This window comes from Episyrphus balteatus, chromosome 3, assembly GCF_945859705.1.
Source record: "Episyrphus balteatus chromosome 3, idEpiBalt1.1, whole genome shotgun sequence".
Taxonomy (NCBI): Eukaryota; Metazoa; Arthropoda; class Insecta; order Diptera; family Syrphidae; genus Episyrphus; species Episyrphus balteatus.
This window is the reverse complement of record NC_079136.1, coordinates 99,120,067-99,147,360: the sequence shown is the minus strand read 5'-3', so window position 1 is coordinate 99,147,360 and position 27,294 is coordinate 99,120,067. Positions and strand designations below refer to the sequence as shown.

General features: G+C 33.4%; 2 protein-coding genes across 2 annotated transcripts in view; one reads left to right on the top strand and one right to left on the bottom strand.

The window, feature by feature from the left end:
* The window catches only part of LOC129913085 (ras-like protein family member 10B), an 88,280-nt gene extending 65,523 nt beyond the window's left edge, over positions 1-22,757 (bottom strand). The window contains exon 1 of the mRNA XM_055991533.1: positions 22,309-22,757. The gene's annotated coding sequence lies outside the window, so the exon portion shown is untranslated. The remainder of the gene's footprint in view (positions 1-22,308) is intronic.
* Positions 380-2,433, top strand: LOC129915158 (uncharacterized). Its single transcript, XM_055994626.1, has 2 exons — positions 380-1,813; positions 2,341-2,433. Exons 1-2 carry the CDS (start codon positions 380-382, stop codon positions 2,431-2,433), a joined length of 1,527 nt encoding a protein of 508 aa, XP_055850601.1.
* Positions 22,758-27,294: the final 4,537 nt, after the last annotated feature.

Genomic DNA, 27,294 nt, shown 5'->3' with positions numbered 1-27,294 from the left:
AAAAACTTTATATAAATAAAATTAAGTGACAATTAAATCCAAAAATCGGACTATCTATTATGCTTACAAAATCTTGAAGGACACTTTATTTAAATCAGTTTCAAACAGACATTCAAAGCAGATAGACGTGCAGCGTATAGTTTTAAACACTTAACAAAAACAACCACCAAATCTACCAGCGAAGGGTTTTACCTGCGACGATTTTCAAAAGTTTTATTACCCTGTGGTAATAAAACCCGAAATCATTAGCAGAGTTAAGCTACCTAAGCCAACCCTTAATTAATGTGCGCATGAAAGTTTTTCTTAAAATATCGTGCGAGGATTAAACTAAGTGGTGCCATATAATAATTAAAGTAAAAACAATTAGCAGCAATTAAAAATGGGTGAGCCTTTTAATCTTGAAAGTGCGTTTATTGCCCTGGAAGAACTAATTAAGAGGATCATCAACGACCTGGGTCCTGAACACGGATCGCGAATCAATAAAACCCTAGGAAGTTTTATCACAAGGGATGATCAATTGCAGAAGAACAAAGAAGACAAAGCCGAAGATGAAATGGAAACCGAAAGTGAAGAAAGCTCATCGACACACGCCAACGATGAGGTGCAAACCAGCCAAGATGAACCAGCCAGCGAAGAAGAGGATACTTGTGATTCTGCTTCTAGTTCGGAAATTGATGGTGAATCTCCCCAGCCAGGGCAGAAGAGGCCTAGGAAATCCGGAAAAGGAGCAACTGCAGCCAAAAAACTAATAATCACGGATTTCTACAAGCCATCAACAGCAACAGCTCAGCATTCTCCGAATATGCAGCCAACATCAGCCAGTCCAAACAAACCGCCAACAGCACAACAGTCACAAGCTGCAACACAGCCACCAACAGCTAAACAACCACCAACAGCAAGTACAACTGCCGCCCAGCCAACGCCTCCAATCACCACCACCAAGACAACAGGAATGCCACCAATCTTCTGTTTTTCCGCTAACATCGCGGAAATCAGCAGATTCTGCAAAAATAAAAACATCAAGGTGACATTTAAAAACCGGAGCACAAAGACAACCATCATTTCAACTGGGAACCGCCAATCTTTTGAGGACATTAAAAACTTCCTAAAGGCGAGGAAGATCCAATTTAATACCTTTACACCCCGAGAAGATAGGAAGAACCTACTAATGCTGAAAGGACTTCACTTCACACTTGCAGCCATTGAAATAGAAGATGAACTTAGGATCGAGGGTCTCCCAGTCATCAAAGTCACTGAATTCAAGTCCAAAAAGGCGCAGGGCAAAGAATTCAACAACTTCGTCGTAGAACTAAGTAAGAGCTGTGACATCGCCGAGGTCTACTCAAAGACATTGATAATGAACCACCGGGTTCATTGGGAGCGTCTTAGGACCAACGACATCGTGCAATGCCGAAACTGCCAACGTTTTGGTCACGTTGCCACAAACTGCGGCCGCCAATATGTTTGCGTTAAGTGCAAAGAAGACCATGAACCAGGACAATGTAGAAGGAAGGAAAACACCGGATCGGATGTATGGTGCGCCAACTGTAAGAAGGAAGGACATCCAGCTAGCTTCAAAGGATGCCCGACACTGAAAGCTAAGCTTACCGAAAGGAATAAGGTGCTGGCGCAGAAAAAGTCTCACCAGGAGTTTGCTGCTAAGTCAGCATGTACCATTACCCGGCCAGCAGTGAGCTATGCAGCAATGGCCCTAAAAGCACAATCACCAAAGGCAGCAACACCCAAGCCAATAGCACCAATGAAGAACCAAACACAACAACTGCAAACCAGGACTCCAGCAAAGAGCATCCCAGTTAAGACAGGGCCAACCATAAACAAAAAATACCAAGACTGGAAACTCGGCGGTCAACTGACGTTTGCCTACAAGCTGCGAGGTGTGGTGAATGTCGTGAACTTATCGTTGTGTTCGTGTTCGATGTGTGTTGAATGTCGTGAATCTATAAATGTGTGCGTGTTAACGTCATTTACCAACGTGGTGGCTTTCACATATATTCACAGACAACACGGTACACAAAAGGGTTTCGGGGGGAAAGACGTACGAAAGTTTCCAGTCTTGGTATTTTTTGTTTATGGGGCCAACTAAGCCGACCAAACCAGCATCTATATCAGCACCACCACCGATGAATCTCAACAACGAAGTTGAGCGCCTCTTCGGAAGTGACCTCTTGTCAGTGATGCAGAAAGCCCGGAGTGCCGTTCCGTCTAACTATGGGCTTCTGAGTGATAAAGATAAGTCCGCGGCCTTAGCCACCTTCATCTACACACTATGTCATTAAAGAAGCTCCGCATACTGACGTACAATGTCAATTCATTGTACAGCCTGGAGAAGAGGACATCATTCAACTTGTTCTTGAAGAACAACAGCCCAGACATCGCCCTCATCAGCGAGACCAACGTGACACGGAAAAATAACATTGACATCGTTGGATTTAACACCTTCCGACAGGACAAAGCCGAGAACCGAAGAGGGACTGCAATTTTTGTAAAGAAAAATATAAGCACCAGTGAAACCATCATCAAAGGCCTCTCGACCAGTGAAGCTACTGCCGTAATCTTAAACCTAGGAAGAGATGAGACACTCACCATAATAAGCGTGTACTTAAAATGCAATTCCACGGCCAAAAACATCCAGAGCGACTTACAGACCCTCAACGGCACACTCTCGAGAAGCACTTATGGACTCATCGGCGGTGATTTCAATGCTAGACATCACCTTTGGATGGATACAACAATCAACACTGAAGGGAAGGCAATATCCTAATGGTTGGATTTCAACAGTGCCCAACACTCGTTAGTTGTAATTTCTCAACCGAAACCAACCTACCCAAGAACACCTTCAACATTGGACTTCTTCTTAGTAACATCAAATTTTGTGCATATTCATCCTGATTTCTGCAACTTTATCTGTTCAACAGTATCCAGTGACTCGGACCATGAAGCAGTTCAGCTCAGTATTAAGCTTCATCAGCCCATCAACTTAGTGACACAACCAGCGGAACACTTCATCAACTATAGGAGATTGGATATAGACGGGCTGCAGAGAGATGTTGAACAATCCATCACTTTCCCACCACACAACAGAAATCTCCAGAATGTTGAAATTGATGCTGCTATTGATTCTCTGGAAACGGCAATCACAAGTGCACTGGACAATCAAAAACAGCCGAAGACATCAAAGGACCGCTACCAACATCTTCCAGTACACGTGCAAAATTTATACGCACACAGACAGCGGTTAAGAAAACGCCTCCAAAGGATCCACAAGCGGGACTTAAACACATCAAATGCCAACTACCGGACAGTGTGGAGTGAGCTGCAGTGCACCAACATCATGCTCCGTAACGCCATTCAACACTTCAACAACACACAGTTCCAGAAGAGACTGCAGTCAATAAAGCCCGGACCTGATGCCTTCAAGAATATCAACTGAATTGTTGGACAGAAGTCACCAATGCCGGAAGTTATTAACACCAACAATGGAGAAGCAACAACATCTCAGGAAAAAGCAGAAGCATTTGCAGCCCACTTCGAAGGTAACTTCACACCGAACCCTTCCGCAGACCCAGTCTTCTTACAGGAAATGGAAGCATCCATCCGAAGGACCTTAGTACCTAACATCGATGTAGCAACATTCAGCAACACCAATCCCGCAAGTGATCCAGTTGACAGCCCAAACCTGAGCACCCCAGAAGAGATTGCCGAAATAATTAGCCTATCCAAACCTAAGAAATCAGCCGGACCGGATGGCATTTCCAACTTCGTCATTAAGAGGCTCCCGCAGACAATATTAATCTTCTTAACCATTATCCTCAACAACTGCATCAACAACAGCTACTTCCCGCAGAAATGGAAAACTGCAAGAATCGTGGCAATTCCTAAGAAAGGTGCGAGGAACATTATATCTAATTACAGGCCAATTTCTCTTCTCAACAACCTAAGTAAGCTCTTGGAAGAGCTGACACTGAGGAAGCTCAAGAAGTTTTGCAGCGATTTCAACATTATCCCAGACATGCAGTTCGGCTTTCGGGAGAAGCACTCCACACTGCATCCGCTCATGAAGTTCCACCAAGACATCACCTCAGCTTTGAACAACCATCAAGTTACCGTCGCATGCTTTCTGGATGTCGAGAAAGCATTTGACAGCGTATGGATAGAAGCCCTTATCCATAAACTTCATTTACTAGGATTCCCTGTAGCACTAATAAAAATCATTTTTTCTTTTCTTTCTTCTAGGAACTTCTTCGTACAAGTGGAGGATAGAAAATCAGCAATGAAGTGCATTAGAGCTGGAGTTGCCCAAGGATCAAAACTTGGTCCCTTCCTCTATAGTATCCTGACGTCAGACCAGCCGCTTGCAAGTGAGTGTGAGAACCTGCTTTACGCTGACGATTCGCTCACATACTACAAGTCCGTCTCGCCAACGATAGCCGCCAGGAAAGTTGAAGCTCACATTCGAAAACTGTATGGGTTCTACAGTAAATGGGGTATCCGGATCAACTCATCCAAATCGGAATTACTGTGCTTTAGACGAACAGGAGGACGAAGCATTCGGTCAGCTGCAAACTGTAGGAGCATCACACTTACACTACCTGATGGTACTAAATTGGCAGCCAAACGCAACGCGAAGTATTTAGGGATCAACTTTAACGAGCTCCTGAGGTTCAACCTTCACTCTAGGTCTGTCCTGAAAAAAGCCAACTACGCCTTCCATCGCCTTCACCCCCTGATGAAGAGAAGAAACGGATTAAGCCAACCAACGAAACTCCTGATCTACAAGCAGCTTCTACGACCTGTCATCGCCTATAGCTTTCCGGTATGGTATACCATTTCCAAGACAGCCATGAAGGAACTTCAAATTTTTGAGAGGAAAATCCTGAGGATCTGCACCGGACTTTACTTCGATCGACAGCGACAAAAATACTACAGCAACGAGCGACTTTACGAGGAAGCAAACATCATGACGTTGGAAAAGTATCTGCTGCAATCTGCAAAGAAACTTGTCGGAAGCATCGCCAACCACCCCAATCAGCTGATGAGAAGCATGAGAACCCAACAACGACATCCCGAACCCAGATACCTTAGTGCTTTGGATATTCTGGATGAGCACATAATCCCAACCGACAACGAGGAAGTAGTTTACTTTTACGCCGATACGCAATAGGCCTACTACCGCGGCTAAATGCCATACCACCCAACCCACCATTATCAATACCACAACTGGACAACCGGGACGGAACACCCCGAGGATAACCTAGTCAGCAGACATGTAAAATTAAGCCTATTCATGTACTATATTTATATATATTTTATCTTTTATCCATTGTATAAGGTTAGGCCCCATATGTGCCAACAAATTTTAATATCAATCAATGTATCTTATTAGAAATAAGTTAAGCTTAAGTCAATTGTATATAGTATGTTCAATAAAACAAAATTGAATTGAACTTTATTTAAATATTTGTTGAAACTGCATTTTAAATAAAAATTATTTTTAACAATAATGTTGTCTTAAAAACTACGATAAAAATTAAATCGTGTTGCAAAATATATTTTACACAAATTTTAAAACAAAATAAATACTTTTTATTGATTATTAGCTTACAAAACCAACTTAACTTTGAGTTAAGCTAGTTTAGCTTTAAATATGTTGACTATTCCATGAAATATTTCACACATAAGAAGCTCAAAGGCACTTTTAATTTCACTCGAAATCAGAAATAGGCAATTCTCTTTAATTTCTTTACTGCTTTGAAGGATTTATAGTGCAAAAATTTAATAATAACCATTCTTTAAAGAATAAAAAACTGCTTTACCAATTTTCTTGGTGTTGTAAAATGTGCAGCGAACTGTGCTGCTACCACATTTATATTTTCTTGGTACTCCTTTATAAAGAAAAATTCAAAAAGAAAGTCATTTAAAACGAGGGCTGAAATTGTGTAATACTAAAAAAAAAAAATAATTTCCGAGAAAAAAAAACACTCATACACCCCAGTGTCCCATAGAAAATCTTCATTTAAAATTACAACCGCGTCCATGCAAATATAACATCAAACTCATTTCATTTGTTTAACTTTAGACCAAAATTCCTTCTTAACACTATATGCAGATGTATCTAAAAGCTAATAAGCCTAATGGCCAAAGCATTCTGTATTCTAACAATTTTCTTTCTTGAGAAATGTTGTGTGTGTCCGGATGCTTTTAAAGGTATAATCTTAAATTACAATCTTATCCTATTAGGGGCGGGCCATCTTCTGAGTAAAACGTAAAGAATTAAAAACCACCCCTAGGATTTTATTCTTCCAGTACAACTGTGTGTGTGTGTAGGTACTTATGCTTCAGTAAATCAAAGCAATAAGACAAAAGTCAAATATTCGCTTAAGAAAGACGATTCGTTTTATTATTTCTTTTGCCTTTTGAGGGGGGGAATGATAAGATGGTATAGTGTAGCTGTCACCCTTAATCCAAAAAACCAACAGAAATGAGGAAAAATAGGAAATAATAATAATAAAACAACTCCCACGCAAAACAAAACAAGAAAAAAAAACAACAGCACATTCTTCAGTCCTTTTAAATAGAATACAGATTAAACAAAAGCCTATATTTCGTTGGATTTTTTTCTGTACAAACAGTACAGCCAATGTTACATAATCTACTTGAGTCCTTTTCTGCAATTCCTCCCAATTGCTTCCTTTAAGCAAATACTACTCCATTCGTGCTCTAATTTCATCTCTTAAGTTCAGAAACTAGGTCATCACAATAGTCCCCTTGTTGGCGTTGGTGGTGTGTGGTAGTGTTGGCTTGAAAAGTGGGAAACCGAGGTAGGATGTCCTGCGTTCTCTACAAGGAGAGGGTGATATCTTGTATAGAATATCTATATACGCACTACGCATCCAGTACGACTTGCATGAAAATGAACACATGCTACCAATTTACCAATTTACCTTCTACATTCATTGGAATAATTAATTGTTTAGCCGGCCTTAAGTTTGTGATTGCTTCATTTTCTACTGGCAATTTTTCCTCCTTCCAAACCCGACGAACGGGTCAGGCTCAACCAAAGGTTTTCCATTAATAATTATATTGTGTAGGATTTTCAGCCTAAGTAACATCTGTCACATGAACCAGTTATAATTCTATATGATTTAGATATGTAGTTTGCATGCAAAACAGATCCTTTACAGTGACAACCTCTGATGTCTAACTTGCAATTAATTATGCAAAATATACGATTAGAGCTTTAATATTTAATTGGCTACTGGGAAAATCTCTTTTGGCACAACACCTGTTAATGTGACATTATTTTGATAAAAAAAATCAATGCAATGGTTGCAACTGTTAACTCGTTTCTTTTTTGTATGTGTTTTGAAAAGTTACTAACGGTGGGCATAAAAAACACCAACACAAGATAAGTGTATAAAAGTAAGTCAGTAATCAAAGAGAATATTTTTGTTTAAATGAAGTTTTGGTTTTGTACAATGTTTCGATGTGATAATTTTTTGTTTGAAGGTTATCGGACTGAATAAAATTGTTTACTGATATTCTCTATCTAATGTCCTTGGAAGAGCCAAAGTTTGATTATGCTAGAAACCATATAACTTTTTAGATACAGGGAGAATTAGAAAGGTCCGATTGTGTAATCTAAAATGATCAGGAAGGAAGCCTTTGGTTTGACTTTGCGTTTTCGGTATGATCGTGTCCTTTATTTTTTTTTTTTTTTTTTTCACTTCAGATTCTTTGATGTAGTCAGCTTAGAGCAAGCTGTATACTACTATCAGAGGGTTCATCATTAGTGCATGTGTTAGTAGTTAGTAGGACAAAAACAATTAAATACTATCCACATGCACAATTTACAATTAATATTAGCTAAAAATGATATACTAACATATTTACAATTTAAAAATCTAATTAAAACATTAACTGACAATCACGTCTGTGGAGCACTGGTTCGAAATAAATTTTTTAATTTCATCTTGCTCATATTAAAGTCAATATCGTTTAAATTATAAAGTTTGCTCATTCGGTTAAGAGGCTCGTTTATACCATAGTTTGTTCTATGAAAGTCAATATGTAAGAGTTCAAATCTTCGTAGGTGGTGAGATCCTCCCGGATAGTTAAAGCCAAGGCAACCTATTAAGTCAGGAGCGTCAAGTTGGCCATTAATTAATTGATGAAAGAATATAATATCGTTATTGACACGCCTTTGTTGCAAAGTTTGCATGTTTAAAAGTTGAATCCGCTGATCGTAAGGTGGTAAGTTGTAAGGATCTGTCCAAGGTAGACCCTTCAGAGCAAAGCGTATGAAATTATGTTGGATTGATTCTATACGATTCTTATGAACCTCATAAAAAGGACTCCATACTTGGGAAGAGTACTCGAGGTGGGGTCGAACGTAGCAGTTGTATAAAGAAAGTGTGACAAATGGATCGTCAAACTCCTTTGCCCAGCGTTTTACAAATCCAAGCATTGAGCTCGCTTTGTTTACTATGAAATTAATGTGTTCGGTGAATTCTAAATTTGAACTGAATTGGACACCCAAGTCCTTAAAACTAAATACTCGACAGAGCTTGTGTTGCGATATACAATAATCGAAGGCATTCGGGACTCGTTTTCGAGAGAAAGTAATTGTTTGACATTTGACTGGGTTGAGAGAGAGACCGTTTTTCCCACACCAAACACTAAAACTGTCAATGTCAGCTTGTAGAAGAATCCGGTCATGGTTGTTTTTTATTGTCTTAAAAATCTTCATATCATCGGCGAATATAAGAATTTCACTTGAATTAATGCATGAAGTTACATCATTTATAGCAAGTATAAAAAGAAATGGACCCAGATGGCTTCCCTGGGGTACACCTGAGCGAGCAATAAAGGGGTCAGAAAGACAGTTCCTGAATTTAACTTGATAGGATCTATTCTCAAGGTATGATTCTATCCAGGCTATAAAAAAAGGCGGAAAACCAAAAGCTTTTAGCTTGAAAGAAATAATTTTATGATTTAATTGATCAAACGCTTTAGAAAAATCAGTGTATATGCAATCAACTTCACTTCCTTTTTCTAAAGCATTTGAACATTTATATAAAAAGGTAAGGAGATTAGTAATTAGTAATTTATAAAGAATAGTTTGGATGAAGAAGGAAGCTTAGTTTGATTTAAAGAAATTTTGTGAAATTTCGCAGTCTTTCATTAACTTTTTGCGGAGTACCACGTGTTTTCGTGTTTTCTGTATTTCTGATCTAATTTTTGACCACCAGTATGTAAGCGATTTCTGAACCTTATAAAAAAGTTTTTTCAATGGTGAATCAATATTTTGATAGCAGTATGCTTAAAGTTTAGTAAATTAAAACCAGTTTTGTAAAAAAAATAGTATTAGTTATTGAAAAAAAAAAGAAAAACAGTTATGAAGCTCCTTCGGGGCACCTTTGACTTTCGCAATGTTATCACAGTTTAACGTTGATTTTGGGGAAATATATATTAAATAAATTATTTAAAAATAAATCGACATCGATTAATTTTGATTAAAATTTAAATGGAGGGATTTTTTGAGATATTTTATGGTTTTTTTGTTTTTTCTTCTTCTTTTTAGAAAATGATTTTTTTGATTTATATTTTTCGTTATATTGTTTAGTAGATTGTTTAAAACCAAAAATTTATTTTTTTTTCTAATCAAACAGAAGACGAGCAAGATCGGCTGATAGTTTTAAAAATATAATGCACACGATGTGGGGTTTAATCCACTACACAGAGAAAAATATGACCCGCTAAAAACTAACAGATTGCCATATTGTTTTACCGTCCATACATTTCATAAGGAAATCTTATTAAAATCAACGATTAATAAGGTTTTTTCAAGGAGATTTCTTATTATTTTTATAGAGAAAATCTTATTAAAATTTGACTGAAAAGTTGATTTTTTTTGCAACTTAGCACTAGAACAAAAATCGCGATCAATATTTTCATGGCGGGTTGGTTCAGGTGGTAAGGTGGGCGACTAATGATTTGAAGTCTCCAGTTCGATTCCCAGCCTGGTCATCGTTTTTTTTATTTTTTGGCAGATTTTAAAACAATAAGGAAAACCCGATTGTTTTAATAAGGTTTCCTTCTTGGATGAAAACCATAGAGAAATCTTATTGTTTTTGTTCTATTTTATGTGGTCTATTTTTCTCTGTGTATTGTCAAATGTACCCCTTTTAAAGTCAAATGTGCCCCCCTCCCGGGGCACTTTTGACAAAATGACTTTTTTTAGAAAATAGTATTTTTTTAAATGTTGAAATGTTATAAAACAAAAAAATTTACTGTTAGTATAATCTTGAATAGTCAATAAATCAAATAAAAAACAAAACATTGGAAAACATTAACAGTTTTCGAAAACCTTTAAAAACTAAAAGTCAAATGTACCCCCTTCTCCCCTAGTGGGAGTACCTACGACAAGTGCAGTAAATTAAGTCGGACCTAAACCATTCCCACGAGAGAAAATGTTTAAAACCGGTGCTATTGCCAAGGCTTAAACTTTCCCACCTTCGCCTCGGTGAAAAGCATAGATTCTGGGATGAAAAATGTAAAAACTTTTAAGTTCACCAATGAAGGAAAGTTTAATTTGGATAGCCTGGATGGTGTACACATCGGTTTTTCCACTTTTCTTTTGCAGGAGCAACATCTATAATAGCACACAAATGACGTTTTCCAAAAGTTCGAATGCGAGTAGCGGGAAGCGACGAAACAAAAGTAAAACCTTGTATTTAAATTTATTTTTGAACACTCTTATTTTCTTATTTACCTATAAAAAATTACTTTCATTTTTCCGTCCTTTTCTACTGTTGGGGTATAACACTGGTTTTTTGAAACAAGAACCAAAATATATTTTCAAAATATTTTAGGGGTGATCAACTCAAATCCGATGTTAAAACATTTGTACTCACCTTGGTTTCTTAAATATTACCGTTGTAAAATGGCAACAAAAAAAAACGTTTTTGTTTTCATAATGCATGTACAACATATCTGTTTTTGTTGACGCAAACTTAAAAGATTTAACCATCTTCATGATTTAGGTGTTGCGATGTAATTAGTGACTCCATATGAAGGGTCCGGGGGAAAAACAGCACAAGTCCATTCCAACTCATTTCGAGAAATACGCATTTTCAAATTTTGTTCTCCATACAACTTAGTACTACAAGCTCACAATTTATTTATTTTTTTCAGCAAGGCTTAAATTTGTTTTATAAAAGTAAGGATGCCATCAGATAGTGCTCAGTAAATAAAACATGTACCGTTTTTCCCCTGGACCCTTCATATACCACAGTGGCAGATCTTAATGGGGGAGGGTTTCAGACTCAACCCTAAAAATAAGTAAATAAAACAATAATAAATAAAATAATTGATTTGAGTAAAATTCTCTTGGGTTGCAATTAAAAAACGATGTTTTTCTACGAAGAAATTTCACAGTTCATTACTTGACGGATAGAAAAGAAGACTCTTTTTTGAGTTAATTGAATGCATTGTTCTAAATTTAACTTGAAATCACCTTTTCCGCCGAAAATAGCAAGACACTTAGTTTTGATAGGTTCATACCTAAATTCATTGAAAAAAAAATTTATTTGATATCTAATACCTACTGTAAAATTATGTAGGTTTTCGATTCCTTTAAAAGAATATAAAGTATGACTGAGCCCATAAATATTTTTCCGTAAAACTTGGTAAATTTAAACACTTCATTAAATTATTTCATCCCTCATCCTATTTATAAACAAAAATTAGCACCCGAATTCGGTGTTGGTTTTATACCTTACTCAAGTGGAACATAAATTCCAAAAATCTCTATCGTTTTAAGCAACGGTATGTATTACCGGTGATATTATAAGTTCACATTTGACATCCTAAGAGTTTTAAAAATGAAACTGAAAAAGTGATATAACGCATAATAGCTGTTATTTTACTTTGTCATGGGTGAAAATAGGCCGATCGTGGAAATTCGGGGTAATTTCACATTCTTACAGCGAAAAAACGCCGGATTTATATTACGACACTCTTATTATAGGTTGAGACAAAATGGTGAACAGTTTTCCTTTTGCACACAATAAATTGACTTTAAGGTCAGGTAAGATCCTTCAATCTTACATTATACAGAATACTTTTTTACGTAATCTTCATGATGTGTCGGTTTTTTCGACATCAAGAACTATAAAATAAAAGGGTTGAAATAAAAAAGCCAGATTCTGCGTTACACACAGAGAAATACTGTATGCCGCCCTCACTCGACTGTTTTATGATTGTTTTCACATTTTTCTTCTTTTTTTTTATTAGAAAATCCGAAACAGCCTGTCATTTTTTTGTTTAAATTCAACACTGAAGCTGTGTGTCTATGTTGCCGTCTGTCTATTTGAAGTCAAAGCCATTCCAATGTGTAGCTGCGGGGGATTGATTTTGTTTTTATTTGGTGAATCATCACTTTGTAGCGGAAGAAATAATGGGAGTTAGGATATTGATTTTGCAATTTCCGTTTGTGAGATATAAAAACAAACAAAAACCAAAATAAAATATAAACAAAAAAAAAAAAAATAAGGTACGACGAGGAGACGGAGATAAGCACATAAAAGCAATAAAGGTATCCATAAGGCCTGAATTTATTGTATTTGTGCTTGGCCAAACAATAAATTTTATGAAACATTGTTGGAGGCAGGATGGTTGTGATTTGTATTAAGCCCATTGAAAAAAAAAAAAAAAACAATATTCTTGAACATTGTGAGGATGAAATTTGATAAATATTTAAATTGGTTTTGTGATTTTACTTTTTTTAATTTTAGTACAAAAAGAAGAAATTATAATTTGTCTTTGTTGGTTACAAAATGTTTTTAAATCAAAATTATACGAAATAGTTCAGAAGTATATTTTTTTAAATGAATCTAGAAACTGTATCTGTATAAAAAGATAAAAGAAATAAAAGATACAATGTTAATTATAACTTCACTTGCTGACAAAAAAAATAAGGCTTCGTTACTGATGATAAAGGTTAGTCAAGTTTCGACTTGAACTACGTTGACACTCTAAAATGAGAAAGTTTGAAATAATATGTTCTTTGAAATGAAGTGTAACGTATGACGCAAATAAATATTTATTATTTTATGTCTTTTCCCTTTCAGAACTGTTTTCCCATCTCCTCATATCATTATTTTTAATAGAGCTCCTTAGTTATGTACTTCTTGAGAACTTCTTAAGCATTAAGGGCCAATTGCTGAATCGAAACTTCAATAATTTATGTTGAACATAAACTCTTATTCCCTACTTTTTCCTCTACGTAAAGTGTCACATAAGGATTATAAGTTTAGAAAAATGAATTTTCAGTTTTGAGCCCAGGTCATTTAAAACATCCAAGGTCAAAAACCAATTCTTCGTCCTATGTGACTTGCCTGAACATAGGAATACGAAGAAATTACAAGTTACTAAGTAAAAAAACCTACATATAAAAAAAGATTGTTCCAAATGTAATGGTCCAATTGAAATAAACTCAAAGACAAATTAAAATGCTCTAAGTATTTGGTAACTTTTCATTAAGGTTTTCGATTAAATGCAGTTCTTGTGAAATTTCTAAAAATCTCTAATTTGAAGTAGTTTTTAGCTTACCCTATCTTTAATTGACTTTTGTTTTTTTTTTACAATTATTTTCATTCAAACATTGGTCAATAAGTGGGAAAAATAATTTATGAAAACTTTTTTTTTATCTTGTATTCGTTACAAATCATTCAACAGCTCGAAGTTTTAGTAACACTCAATGTTCAACTTTTAGATCAACACCCTGACAAAATTTCTATTGGTTTGACACTGAAAATTTTAAAAATCTGGTCTGCTATTAAAGTTTTCATAAAAGTATACAAATTTCCAAAGTCGAACTTAGAACGAAAGATATTGCAATTTGAATTTGAAAAAACTATGTTTTTCAGAGCAGAGCAATTTTAAGTCAAACTGTAATATCATTCTATATAACTTCAACTTTCGGAAAATAAATAATACAAAACGTTTTATTAATGAATTGTCCCTAATTTATTAACCAATATTTTAGTAAAATAATTGTAAGAACCGAAAATTCATTTAACTGAAAACCGAAAGGATTTGGGATAAACAAGTTACCAAATTCTGAGAGCCATTAAGTTAGCCTGTCAGCATATTTCGTTTAGACTATTACTTTTGGCACACTCTGTATAAATATTTTCAAGCATAAAAAAAAAACAAAAATGCCGCTCAAATAAAAAGTTTAACCGTCACATAAAAATATAGTTTCGAAAAATTCATCGACCCGTTTCAAGAGGTAGATTTTTCAAAAAATAAAAAATATTTAAATTTTTTAAAAAATCCAAAAAGGTTTTTTTTGAAAATTATACTTATTTTTAATTTCAAATGTATTAGTATACCTTAACGGTTGTGTAATAGGTATTCATACATTTTCGTTGAATCGTTTACGAGTAAGTCAGAAATACAGATAATAATGGTTCAAAAAATATTTTTCTATTTCAAAAACAAAAACATTGTTAATTGCCACAGATAACACAAAAATGTTGAACACAATATCGTTTGAGACATTTTTGAGAAAAGAAAGCTCCGTTAACTCTGGTCCTAAAAATTAAATTTCAATTTCGCCCCCGCTTTAGCTTTCTATAGTAGTAATTTAGTAACTCAGAACTTAGCTTAGTACTAAGTTCTTACATGTTACACCATAAAAAACAACAAACGATTGCTTTTATTTACTATTAGTTTATTAAAAAAAACTTGATTGTTTTTTTTTTTTTTAAACCTACTTTTTCATTTTAAAGAACTCTTATATTTTTATTAACAGTTTCTATTCCAATATATTGTTTATGTATTATCAATTTTATTTTGTTTATTAATAGAAATATAAAATTCCATCCGACATATTTCATTGTCACTTTCTACATTCAACGAAATAAATAATGCATTTTTATTCCTCCCATGTCAGGCCATAAAATATATTCCCACCAACATTTGACACTCAAAAAGCTTTCAAATAACTTTTTTCTCAAATGCCTTTTTTTTGTCAAAATAAAATCTTCTAACCAAGAATAAGGCAAATTCCCAACACCATCTGTGAAAGAAAATAATATTCATTTTTACTTTAACCCCCCAGCCTCCTAGAGACAATATGTGTCACATTGAATTTGAAAACTTCTCGGCGCGTATCATAAACTTTATGACAATCATCATCTCCCAGATATAGACTGACACTTAAAACGCACACTTAAGTGACTGCCACTGCATCTTCAGTGCGCTCTCACACTCACTCACAAATAGACCAAAAATCACCATCATTTTCAGAGCATAAACATATTCATTTAGTTTTGTTGGCTAAAAAGATTCTTACAAAATGAGAAAGAACAAAAGATTCCACAAATGGGTAGGTACACACATACATACTGTATGTTTACCAAAACATACTGTCAAGGACAAAAGTTGGAGCTGTTTTTTATATCATTATTATTTTTGAAGACTTCCCTGGGGTAAACAATCAAAATAAAATAGCATTTTGCCTTGAGTAAGTCAGTTTTTTTTCGTTTTTTTTTTTTTGTGCTTTTGCAAACATCCTTACCGAAAATTGTTTTATTCTCTCTCAAACGATCCCTGTCCACAAGCCACAGGATTGTGGTACTCGCACTACAACTACATCGTTCATCCTTCCGTGTCTCCGCATGTTGTTGTCCATTGTTTGTTCATGCCTTGCAATTTTCTTCTAAAAATAACTTTCTCCTATTCATGCCACGTTCCGGGTCAACTATCTTATAGTTGTGTGGGTGTTGCTTTTTGGAGAGTGTTCAGAGTGAGGGTTGGTTGGTAGGTTGGTAGGTAGGTACTTTCCGCAGTCACTTCCATTGCACTATTTCATTAAGGTTTAAGCCTTAACAAGATCCTTATTTAAGCAGATTTGCATTTGTTTTCAAATTAGCAATCAAGGAAATTTAAATGGAATGTAATCTCAAGGACAGATAGTTTATCCTTTCGTTGAATTCATCCATTTAAATATGGCGAACTATAAGATTTAATTAATTTCAATGAAATATAAAATCGATAGAGTTCGCAAGTAATTAAATTTGAAGATGGCGAATCGTGCCATATTCCATTTTCATTAAATTCATTGAATTCTTTTTTTTTTTGTTCATTATTGGCATGGATAGAAATATTGATCTTCATGAAAATACTTTGAAAATGAAATGCACAAAATGGACCGTACATTTTTAGAAGATAAAAATATTTTATTGATGTCTGATTGGAGACCATGTTGTTGGGCGAATGAAAGTGTTAATTGCAATTAGGGCGACGACGCGACGCACGCGACGTTAGGCTATAACAAGCTATAACAGATAACAAAAGCCAAAGTCAAGTTGATCCGACAAACCTTCATAAACGTAGTGTTCTTTTTCTAATCGTATTCTAAAAACATCATTTATATTACAGTACGGCTAGAGAGGTTTAAAATTATGTAGTCTTAAAAGAAAGAATAGTTCAGTTGATACTGAAAATGGATAAAGTTGGCATTTTTAAAAGACGAAAAGGTTTTCCTCATTTTATTTTAGTTTCATTGAATTATTATTTTTAATGCCGCAAACAAAAATTGAGACCATTTTAATTAATCTTCACATACCAATAATCTACAAAACATGGTTACCCTACTCAAATGAAAAAATAAACATTGAAAAAGAGATTTGAGAATAAGATTTTTCGGGCAATGTGTAGTCTTTTTAGATCATTTATTAACAAATAAAAAACAAAACCTTTTTACAAAAAAAATATCCTCTAAAGATAATAATTTCAACTGCTCCCACAGAAGGATAATTTTTTGACAAATATTTAACCCAATTCACACACGACCTTTTGTTCAAAAAAAAAGTTACGCATACACCACAGTGACCAACCTTTATACAGGGTGATTCATGTGCAGGGTGATTCATGTGAATGTGCCAAGAAGCTGGATCGTGTAGATTGGATCGAGATAAGAAAAAAATCGGTTGTGTAATCCCCTCCGTTTAGCCGGGCGGGGCAATTTTCTAAAAACTGGAGTTAGCATGGAAAAAATTATTAAAAAAATCAACGGTTATATATACAATAACATGCTATACCTTTTTGAAAAGCCAATAACTTCTCCTTTTGTTGAGTTTATATATAAAGCTGTTTTAAACTTTTTATATGAACATATAATTACCTGTTATTGTATTTTTGAGCTTTATAGCCAAATCAAATTTACTTTACGGAACATTATTCAAAATTGTTTAAAGAAATTCTATTTTTGTTTCGACTAAACCAAAAGTCACATTATGAAAATAATATCTTTGTTTTATTTTTCTATAATATTTATATCTACCAACATACATATTTTAACTATGAAATTTATAAATAATTTGTTTTTGTCATTGATAACCCTTGAAAACTGACCCGTGAATTTTTGATACTAATGTCTAGGGCGCCCGCCACAGATTAGATCTAGCTGTAAGACCCTTAGTTTTCATAATCTAGTTTCTCAAGATCTACTTTGTTTCTGTTAGCGGAAATACAATTATTATAACACATGATGATGTTTGTATAACAGTTTAAGACCATTTAGGGACCATATTAAAACGAGAAATTTTGTTAACAAATGTGGGATTTTGAGCGGTTGTCTGCAGACAGAATACATGTGTGACGATGTGGGTTCAAAACTTTCACCAAGAGTCATCTAGGAAAAACAACAAACAAGCCATAAAGTGAAGCAAACATAATCGAGTTATGCACAAGTGGTGGTTGGAAAATGGGACGTGCACTCACATTCACTCACATATGTCAGGATCGTAAATACCCAGGAAAAACAGTTCAATAATTTATTATTTGCCATTTAATTAACTTAATTAGAATGTTGATGTACAGTTTTACAAGGTGGTATACATAAACTTTGTGTGGTTATGTAATGTTGTATGGAATTTGCACAGCATGCTGCATATATACAACATACAATATATTATGTAGACTTCTAAACGCCATACGCGTCTTTCTCTGCTCCGGAAGGAAGGAAAATATGCACATGGCAATGATGCCCTAAATAGCTAGTTCCGTATCCGCAACAGCAAAGAAAGTTTTAATTTTAACCATTGTGGGCTGTGCTTTGTGCATTTAAAGCAGAACTGATGTGTGTTTTTGCGCTCGATGATGGTGTTGTTTGTATGAGATGTTAGAGATTGCTTCTCGAAAGATGGATAGCATTACTTGAAAGGAGTTTTATGTTTTTTTTTTTTTAAGAAAGTTTTTATGCGTGGATGAACAAGTATATATTTTTGGTGCTGTTTTTTTTTTTTTTTTACTTTTAGAAATTGAAAATATAATCCGAGAGAGAGGATTTTCAGGATTTGTGGCTGTCAAAATTAAATTTTTGTTAACGATGTGCTGGAAAGTAATGTTTTTAAAGAATTCAAGATATTCACATGAGAAAAATAATGTAGGGGTACTTTTTTATAGAAAAAAAAAACAGGTTTAAATAATGGTCAATATTAAAAAAAAAAAAGCTTTGGTAAAATGTGCAGAAAATATAATTTTGACATGCGAAATTGATACATATTTGTATAATGAAAAACTACGAAACAAAAAATTCAAAACAGAGATTACAAACAAACTTAGCAATACGAGGATAAAGAATGTCAAAAAAGTCGAGCTAATTCACTTAAAAATTAGTATGTTTTAGGTAGGTTTTTGAAGTTTTTTATTATCAAAAATAAAGGTAGATATAACATGTCGTATGCCAATTAAAAAAAAAAGGTTTAATTTTCTCAAAAACGTATACCTTCTATTAAGTATTTCGACAAAATAAATTCATGAGCAGTTTTTTAGGTATGTATCTGGTTTTGTTACAAATCTATCCGCATTTTAGCGCACAATAATGCACTTTCTCGTATTCGAAAAGACCTAACAATTCCTTTTTTTTGGAATAATTGCAGGTAAAATAAATTGCACGACTGGGGTCGCACGTACTTGCTCTTATGCTTAAAGTAACTATAATGTTAAAGCTTTTTATACAAGAAATTTAAAATTTGATATTTTGAAGAAATTTCATAAGTAGTATAAAAAAATTAAATCTGTTTTATTAATTAATAAAACTATGTTTTAAATTATCTTAAAAAAAAAAATAAATATGCCATTTTATTTCTTGTATAAAAAGGTATTTTTAGAAAAAAAATTTCGAAAATTGTAGGAGCCGTTTTTTAAAAAAATAATTTTTTATGTATAAAAATTTTTTAACATTTTTCAAAAAAAAAGTTGGTATGCCATTTTGAAGAAATAATTAATTTACACATAAAAACTAAATTCCAAAATTTTTCATTGATCCGTTTTCAAAAAATTGATTTTTCAAAAAAAATTTTGAAATATTTTTTAAAAAACCAAAAATGCGTTTTTTGAAAATTTTCTAAAATTTTAATAATATCTTTACTTACACACTTTTGTATAAAAATTTTCATTTAAATCGGGTAAATGTTGTACGAGATATTCAGAAACGAAAAAAAAACCGTTATATGACAGGTACCGTTAATAACGGTACAAAAAATATTTTTTTTATTTAAAAAGTTGGCTCTTATGTGTAGTACTACACACAAAAATTTTAATCAAAATCGTTAGAGCCGTTTTTGAAAAAAATTAACTTTTCTATTTCCGTTATATGGCAGGTACCGTTAGTTTTGGTCATAAAAAAAATTTCAATTTCCCCTCTAGGGAATCACCAAAAACTGCTAACTACCAAGCTTGAAGAAAATCACTTGACTCGTTTAGGCTGCAGCTCCAGATAGAGACAGACACACAGACAGGCAGACAGACAGACAGACAGACAGACAGAATTGCCGGACCCACTTTTTTGGCATTCTCTATCATCGTAATGTCATGTAAAATTGTTATCTCGAGTTCGATTTTTTTTACGAATCCTAAACTTGCCCTATAGTACCTATATCGCAAGTAAAAATGAGAATAAAGTTACATATTTCTTTTACTCAGGGGCGATACAAAAATAGCAAAAAAGAGTCTTTAATATAGAAAATCAAACTTTTTTTAGAGCACTATGCGAAAAAGTTTAAGGAAAATGAAATTTTTTTCAATGAAAGATAACTTTTGGCAGTAAAAAAAATTAAGAGCCTTTCATTCATCCTGAAAAGATTTACGTTTACTTTAAAAATTCTGAAGATTTCGGGATAAAAGCTTGTCAGTTTCGGTTTAAAGGTTATAATGAGCTCTATAATATTTTAAAATATTTACACTCATATAAAAATGTACATAGTTAAAAGACGAATTTTATATCGAATACAAAAAGCAGAAAATTTGTAATTTTGTAAGTTTAGTCATGCAGCATGTTCAGAGTTTTAGTTTTTATTCTTCTCAAAAAATTGAAAAATATTGCCTAATTGATTTTTTTTAACAATTTTTGAATTTGATTTTTTTTTATTTATAACATGCGTTTCAAGCCGATTTCACTATCTCTGATCATTAGGTATTATTTTAATTATGTCAGGAAGATTGAAACCCTAAATCTTAATTTATTCTCCATTTTATTAAGGAGTTGATGTGTATTCTTTAGCACCGAGTTTCCTTGGATTATTTTGCTGCATTAAACAGTTAGAAGGATTTGAAAACAAGTAATTATTTCTCAAACCACCTTCACTATATGACAAAGTAAATTACTGCAACTTCTTGTGTTCTGGTGAATGAGTTCTTGACGGTAGCATTATACTGAAGCCTTCTAACTGTGAATACTTAAAGTTTTGTACAATTTTCTTCAGTTACATATTTGTAGCTCGTTTAAAATCAGTGTTTTTTTGAACAATTTACACATGTTTGGTCATTTTTGCACAGATTTCTCAAGCTGAAATATTGATAGAATTGAATTGAATATTGAAAAATTAAAGACGAATATATATTATCCAAAACAGCATTTTATCGGGGTACCTAATACTTTTGGAAAAGGCTGTATATGATAAGTACTGTTATTTTTGGGCCTAAAAATAAAATCCCAAACCCTTAATATAAAAAAAGCTCCGTAGGCAGCTGATGGACAAAAAAGGTGGCTAGTAAGCCAAGTGAGTGTTTAGTGAGCTTAAAACAATTATTATCTTGGCAATCTTGCTCCTAAAGCCACAAATCTAACGGTAAATATGTAGCTAACATTTAAATGGTGGAAGCATTGCCCGAAAATATCAAATTATGAGCTCCTTTAAAGTATCTATCGTTTTGAATTTTAGGTTAATATTGGTGATTTCAAAAGTTAAAAATAAAATAAATTTCGACACATATGTACATACATATAAAGAGGCTATTCTGCTGCTACAAAAGTTGCAATTTTATTTATATTAAACAAAATCGTCTTATAAATCACAGTTAAATTTTTGAAATCAGGAAAAAAATTCCTAGGCTCAATCATAGTAGTGTCAACTTTTTGCTGAGTTAGAACTACATTTTGGTTTTTTTTTTTAATAAAACAAATAATGATAATTTTGAAGTTCATCTATGGACTATGGGTGAAATTACCCAAGTGTTAAGAGTTGTATATTTTGTATAATTAAATAAGTTAAAATAATCATAGGTATTAAAATGTGAACCCAACGGCTTAAACAGGGAACCTTAATTAAAATTTATTTTCTTTTCATCACATCATACTGTTGCCAATTAAAAACCTATTCAACAATTTGGACATTAATTAGGATCACTTAATTAGGATCGCTTATATCAACGAATCATTTTATTCCACATGCCCACATACACAAATTCCATCTAAATGTGGTTTTAAATTTCAATCAAACCTACCATAGACAAAACATCGTTTCCCAAAAACCAAAAAACCATTCAAAGTTCTATGAAATATTAATAAACGGTCTATGAGCACAGTTTACTCTACCATAAACCCACTAATTATAATTTCCGATATTTTGAACCCATCGACGCAATACCAACGTAGCCAGCCTATTGTCTTTGTCTCTCAACATTTCCGAACCGGTCCCATTTAATACTATAAAATTTTGGAAAGGTTCCATTAAATTTAAAACCAACCAACCAAATAATTTGCTAAAGGTAAATAGGTATCAATAACATCAATTCCTAAAAGTAAAATGTTTTTTTTGAAATTTTAAGGACACAATTTCCATTTCCATAATTCGTTTTGATTTTTTTTTTGTGATTATTATTAAAGGTACCTTTTACAAAAGACTTATTATTTTTTTCATAGAATTTCTTCTTTGAAATTTAAAGACAATAACATTTTTTTCAAAAGAAAGGAAATACATATTGTAAACAAACCTTTTTTGTTCCTTATCTTTTTTATTTTTCTTTTCTTATGATTCGTCCACAAATGCTTATCAAATATATCCTCTTCTTTTAATTAGTGCATTTGACTAAATCCAGTTCCTTTTCACGGCGCACACGTCTTCATTTATCCTCTGTCAGACCATTCAATTATATAACGACGACGAGTTGCTCCCACTTCCATGCACGAACTTACTTCCATATATGTAGCACGAAACACAAATCGAAAACTCATACTCTCGCCCAATTTCGAATGAAAAAAAAGGACTTCAACGGATTTGACATCCCGGTCGTGATGCTGAGCAAAATACGAGGCAAAACTTTTTCTTCTCCTTGCTATCCTTGATTTTTTCTTTTCCGATCGCTTTTATATCTTCATTTTTTTTTAAATTTATTTTAGCACGTAAAACGAGGCACACATTTAAAACAAAAAAAAAAAATAGAATAGAGTAGAAAAAGAAAAAAAAGAAGAGGAATTTTATTACCAGGATACGTAACCCATGGCGTATCGAGAAGTCTCACCCATTCTTCGGATTCACTGGGCAGCCTCTTGGACGCAGACACTGATATAGCAGTTTTTACCCGGTTGGCTAGAAAGCGAAATCCTAAAATACTTTTGAATTGAAAAAGGGCACAAGAAAAAAATTATTACAAAAAAGAATAACTTTTTTGCCGAAGGAAATATTTTTTGGTCGAAAATAGAAATTCTTTCTTTAACTCAAAACTATTTATAATCACACCACACACTGAAGAGCAGCACAAAACCAACAACAAAAAAATACCGTTTTCCAGGACTTTGTATCAATATACCTACAACTATGTAGGTTCTTGTTGCTTTTATGCTCACGAGAGGATGAAAAAAAAAATGATACCGAAGATCCGATTTTTAAGATTTTCACGAAAACTTTTTATCTATTTTTTTGTTTTTTATTTTAATTTAAAAGAATTTCCAAACAATTTTTCAATCACAACACAAAAAGGATACACGCGAGCCCTTTTTCAAAAAGTAATTAATGATGAATTTTCTATTGGAATATTCTTAAATAAGCAAAAAATTAAAAGTACAAAAAAAAGGGACACACTTTCTAAGGTCCAAAAGGAGTGTTCGAAATGCCCGGGATGCTGACAACACGATGGACCATTTTTAACTGTGTTCGTCATTTGAGAGAACAAATCCTGGAACAGGATGTGGACTATCCACAAATTGTTATTTCAACTCGAGAACATTTTTCAGAGCAAATACACAATTTTCACTCAAAAAATCTCAGCGTCAGTTTGTGGAATATCTATATGAAATGGCACTCGGGCTAGCTCGGCACACTCATGGTGGGATTTATTTTATGTGTGGATTGAAGTTGAGCACAATGAGTTCCACATAAATAAAGGTTGTGTAAAGGAAAATGAAAAATTGGAAGCATGCGCATTGGAAAATGTTGTTCCTTAGACGGGAGTGGAGCCTTAAATTTGCAGTCTGCAGGAAAAGTCAAACATCAAAAACCGTTCTAATGAAGAAATAGTGAGGACAGAACAGTTTCGTGAGAAACGTCAGAACAGAAAACAACAACAAACACAATTGACAGTTCTCAAGAATCTATTGTCATTCAAAAGCAAGAACAGAAACACCTGTTTCAGACAGCGTCAATGAACAGCAAACTAGAAAATTTCAGAACAGAAAAAAATCAATATATGAAATTTCCTTGCATTTTGATGCCTCCTTAAAAACATCGCCCTTGTTGATTGTCTTCCATATTGTTATTAGATCCATCATTGTTTGTAATGGAATGTGTGTCAAAAACGGATTTCAGGTATTAGGAACAAGAGTTGAATGGTGATAGTGGGTGTATGCTGTATGGCGTCGTAGGATGGGTGATTTAAGGATTTTCTTGATTTCGAATGGCGAAGCTGTGGTTTGCTTATAGCTTTTCTATTCTACAGAAATAAGAGCCAACAAAGTGCCAAAGGATATAGAACTTGCTTTGGCAGATATATGCACGAAGATGATTACTTGCACTGGTATGTATATTTTAGTAGTTTTTGCAAGAAATGAATTAATTTTGTTATTTGCTATAAATCATATTGTCTTTTTACGCATAGGTTAGACTATGGTTCGTCCATATTTTCACATTAAGAATTTATTCTTAGATTCCACTTAGAGGTATTTAAATTTATTAGAGTATGCTCTTTGTGTCGTTGTCTAAGGCAAATTAAAATAATAAATACGTTTGGAATTTTCAGGTAATTTTAATTTGACATTAAAATGGTTGTATTAATATGCAACATTTTTTACCGTCTGAAACTTAAAGGAAAACAATTATAGCAAGGTCAAATTTAGAACAGTTTTTTTTTTTTTTTGCTAGCACTTAAAAGTACAAATTTGACTGCCGATAATATTTTTCGTTTTGATGCTTTTTTTACAGTAAATTTGAATGTTGATTGGGAAAAAAAAATTGCATAAAAAAAAATTATAAAAAAGTAGGTACGTATACGCCTTGGTGACCAATTTGGTAGTTTTTTCGAAATCTAAACGTTCGCTATACATTAGAAGACATTTTTTTTTTTGAAATTCTGAAGAAGAAGAGAAAAATAAAAGAACTGAATGAACGTAATTGAATCCAAATTTCTGTTACCTATATGCTTATGCATGTAGTTATAAACTAGATCAATACATAAATAAAGTTATTAGCGAATAAGAGAAATCTTTTAAATTAATTTAGTATCAAGTAAAGTAAAGTAAAGTATCAAGTAAAGCAATAAATAAAAAGAATTATTTTATCAAAGCATTTATATTAATTTAGTATTGAAGTTAGCGATTTTCCTTTCTATTATTTTTAAATAAACAGTAAAATTCAACATGAATTTTTAAAACATTTAAAAATGGGTGAAAATGTGGAAAATGACGACGGTATTTTTATGATTAAGTGTAAAAGAACATTAAGAATGAACCAGGGAAGTATCTTTAATATCAAGAGTTCGTGAGCTGTCAAGGCGTTGACGAAAGGCGTGACAGGGAGAAAAAAAAGTTGGAGGACACACTGTAGCTTTAGTTGGGGAAGTATTTAATCTGTCTGTTGTTAGTGCAGACTGCAAGTCTTAGCATGAAGTTTATTTTTCTTTCTGCTCAATACTACGGGCTTGGATTGACATTTCAACTGTCAGTTGTGGAAGTGTGTTAAAATTTAAGCTCCTCACAAAGTTATTAGTTTTTTGCCCAAATTTCAAATTTAAATTCAAAAATTGTTCGTTAAATGATTCTTGGCACCACTTGAATACTTTGCAACAAAAAAATCATCTACTTGTACAAGGTAAAAAAGTATTTTAAGTTTTAAATCGATGCAAAATAAAATTTTTGCATTGCGGGAATCCTCTATGAACGGCAATAAAAGAAATATAACAGAAACTTCACCGGAACTAAATAACACCACTAAGAAACACAACTCAAATTTTTTTGCGAACAAAATGGCAATCGGAAACATGTCAATTGATGATTTCAAAAAACTTCTCAACGAATCAATCTACGAACAAATTAAAGATTTAGCCACTAAACTTGATGTTGCATCCTTATCCTTGGAGATGGATGCACTAAGAACGGAAAACTCACATCTGAATAAAAAACTATCTGTTATGACGGAACGTTGTGATCTTTTGGAGTCTCAAATCGAAATAATTTCACGTAAGGCTCACGAAAACTGTATGGTGGTACACCTTCCTCTAGACAGAGAAACCGACGCAGTTCAGTTAGCAACACAAACTTGCAGGGGGCTTCTCAAGTTAAAAGAAGGTGAAAATATTCACTTAAAGAAATCACGGGTAATCCAAAACACACACACTCAAAGGGGAACTGTTTTCTTAGAGCTAGAATCGTCGGATATCGTAGACGAAATAATGTCAGTAAATAGCCAACTAAAAGGAACTGGCATAAGTATATTTCGCGAACAAACACAAATGTATCGACAAAAAAGACGAGCTCTATTTGAAATTAAAAACAAATTATCACAATTAAACGCTCAGGCAAAAATTATTATCAAAGGTGACAAAATGCAAATCAACAACCACACTTTTATTTACAAATTTGCGCGTGGCCTTATTGTCAAAACTGCAGCTGAGATGACATATATGAACAACATGTTTGGTGACAGTTCACAAGAATATTTTGACTGCAGCGATGGAGTGAAGATAGACCCGGTTGATGATCGACAAACACCACATATCTCTCAACCGATGACAGCGCCACCAAGGCGTGAATTAACGAACCCTAATAATAATAGAAAACAATAGGAAATCAATGTCGTCTGCCAAAATATAATTAATTTTACTTATTTAAAAATTCTCTCATATAATATAACAGGTCTCAAAAGCAAACTTTTGCAACCAGATTTTTTTAATTACATTTTAGAATTTGATATTATCTTTCTTATTGAAACCTTTTTAGAGGAAAAAAATGAAAATGAATTTTATAAATATTTTAAAGATTATAAATTAACTTTTATTCCAGCAGTTAGATCCAATGTGCATGGGAGAGCTAGCGGAGGCATGTTATGTGGCATCAAAACTAAAATTAATCATTTCGTTTATTGTAAACTTGTTGAAAATAGGCTTGTTGTTAAAATTTCTACCAACCAACGTCAATTCAATATTTTGCCGGTGTACCTTAATTGCAATAGCTGGTTGAATGATTTTGAAAATTTACGCAATTTCTTAAACAATTCTTCGTTGGAAAATGTAATGATTGTCGGTGATCTTAACGCGCGAATTGGTGAATTTCAGAACTCTCCTGCTCATATATTACATGATTTGATGATTTTTGATGAGGTGAGAAATTCAAAGGATGAAACCCTTAACAGAAATGGTAGACTTTTAACGGAATTGCTAGAAGATTTTGGGTTGTTTGTATTAAATGGAGTAACAAGCGGTGACAAATATGGCGAACTTACTTTTATCAGCGGTCAAGGGCAATCAGTAATCGACTATTGTGCAATATCT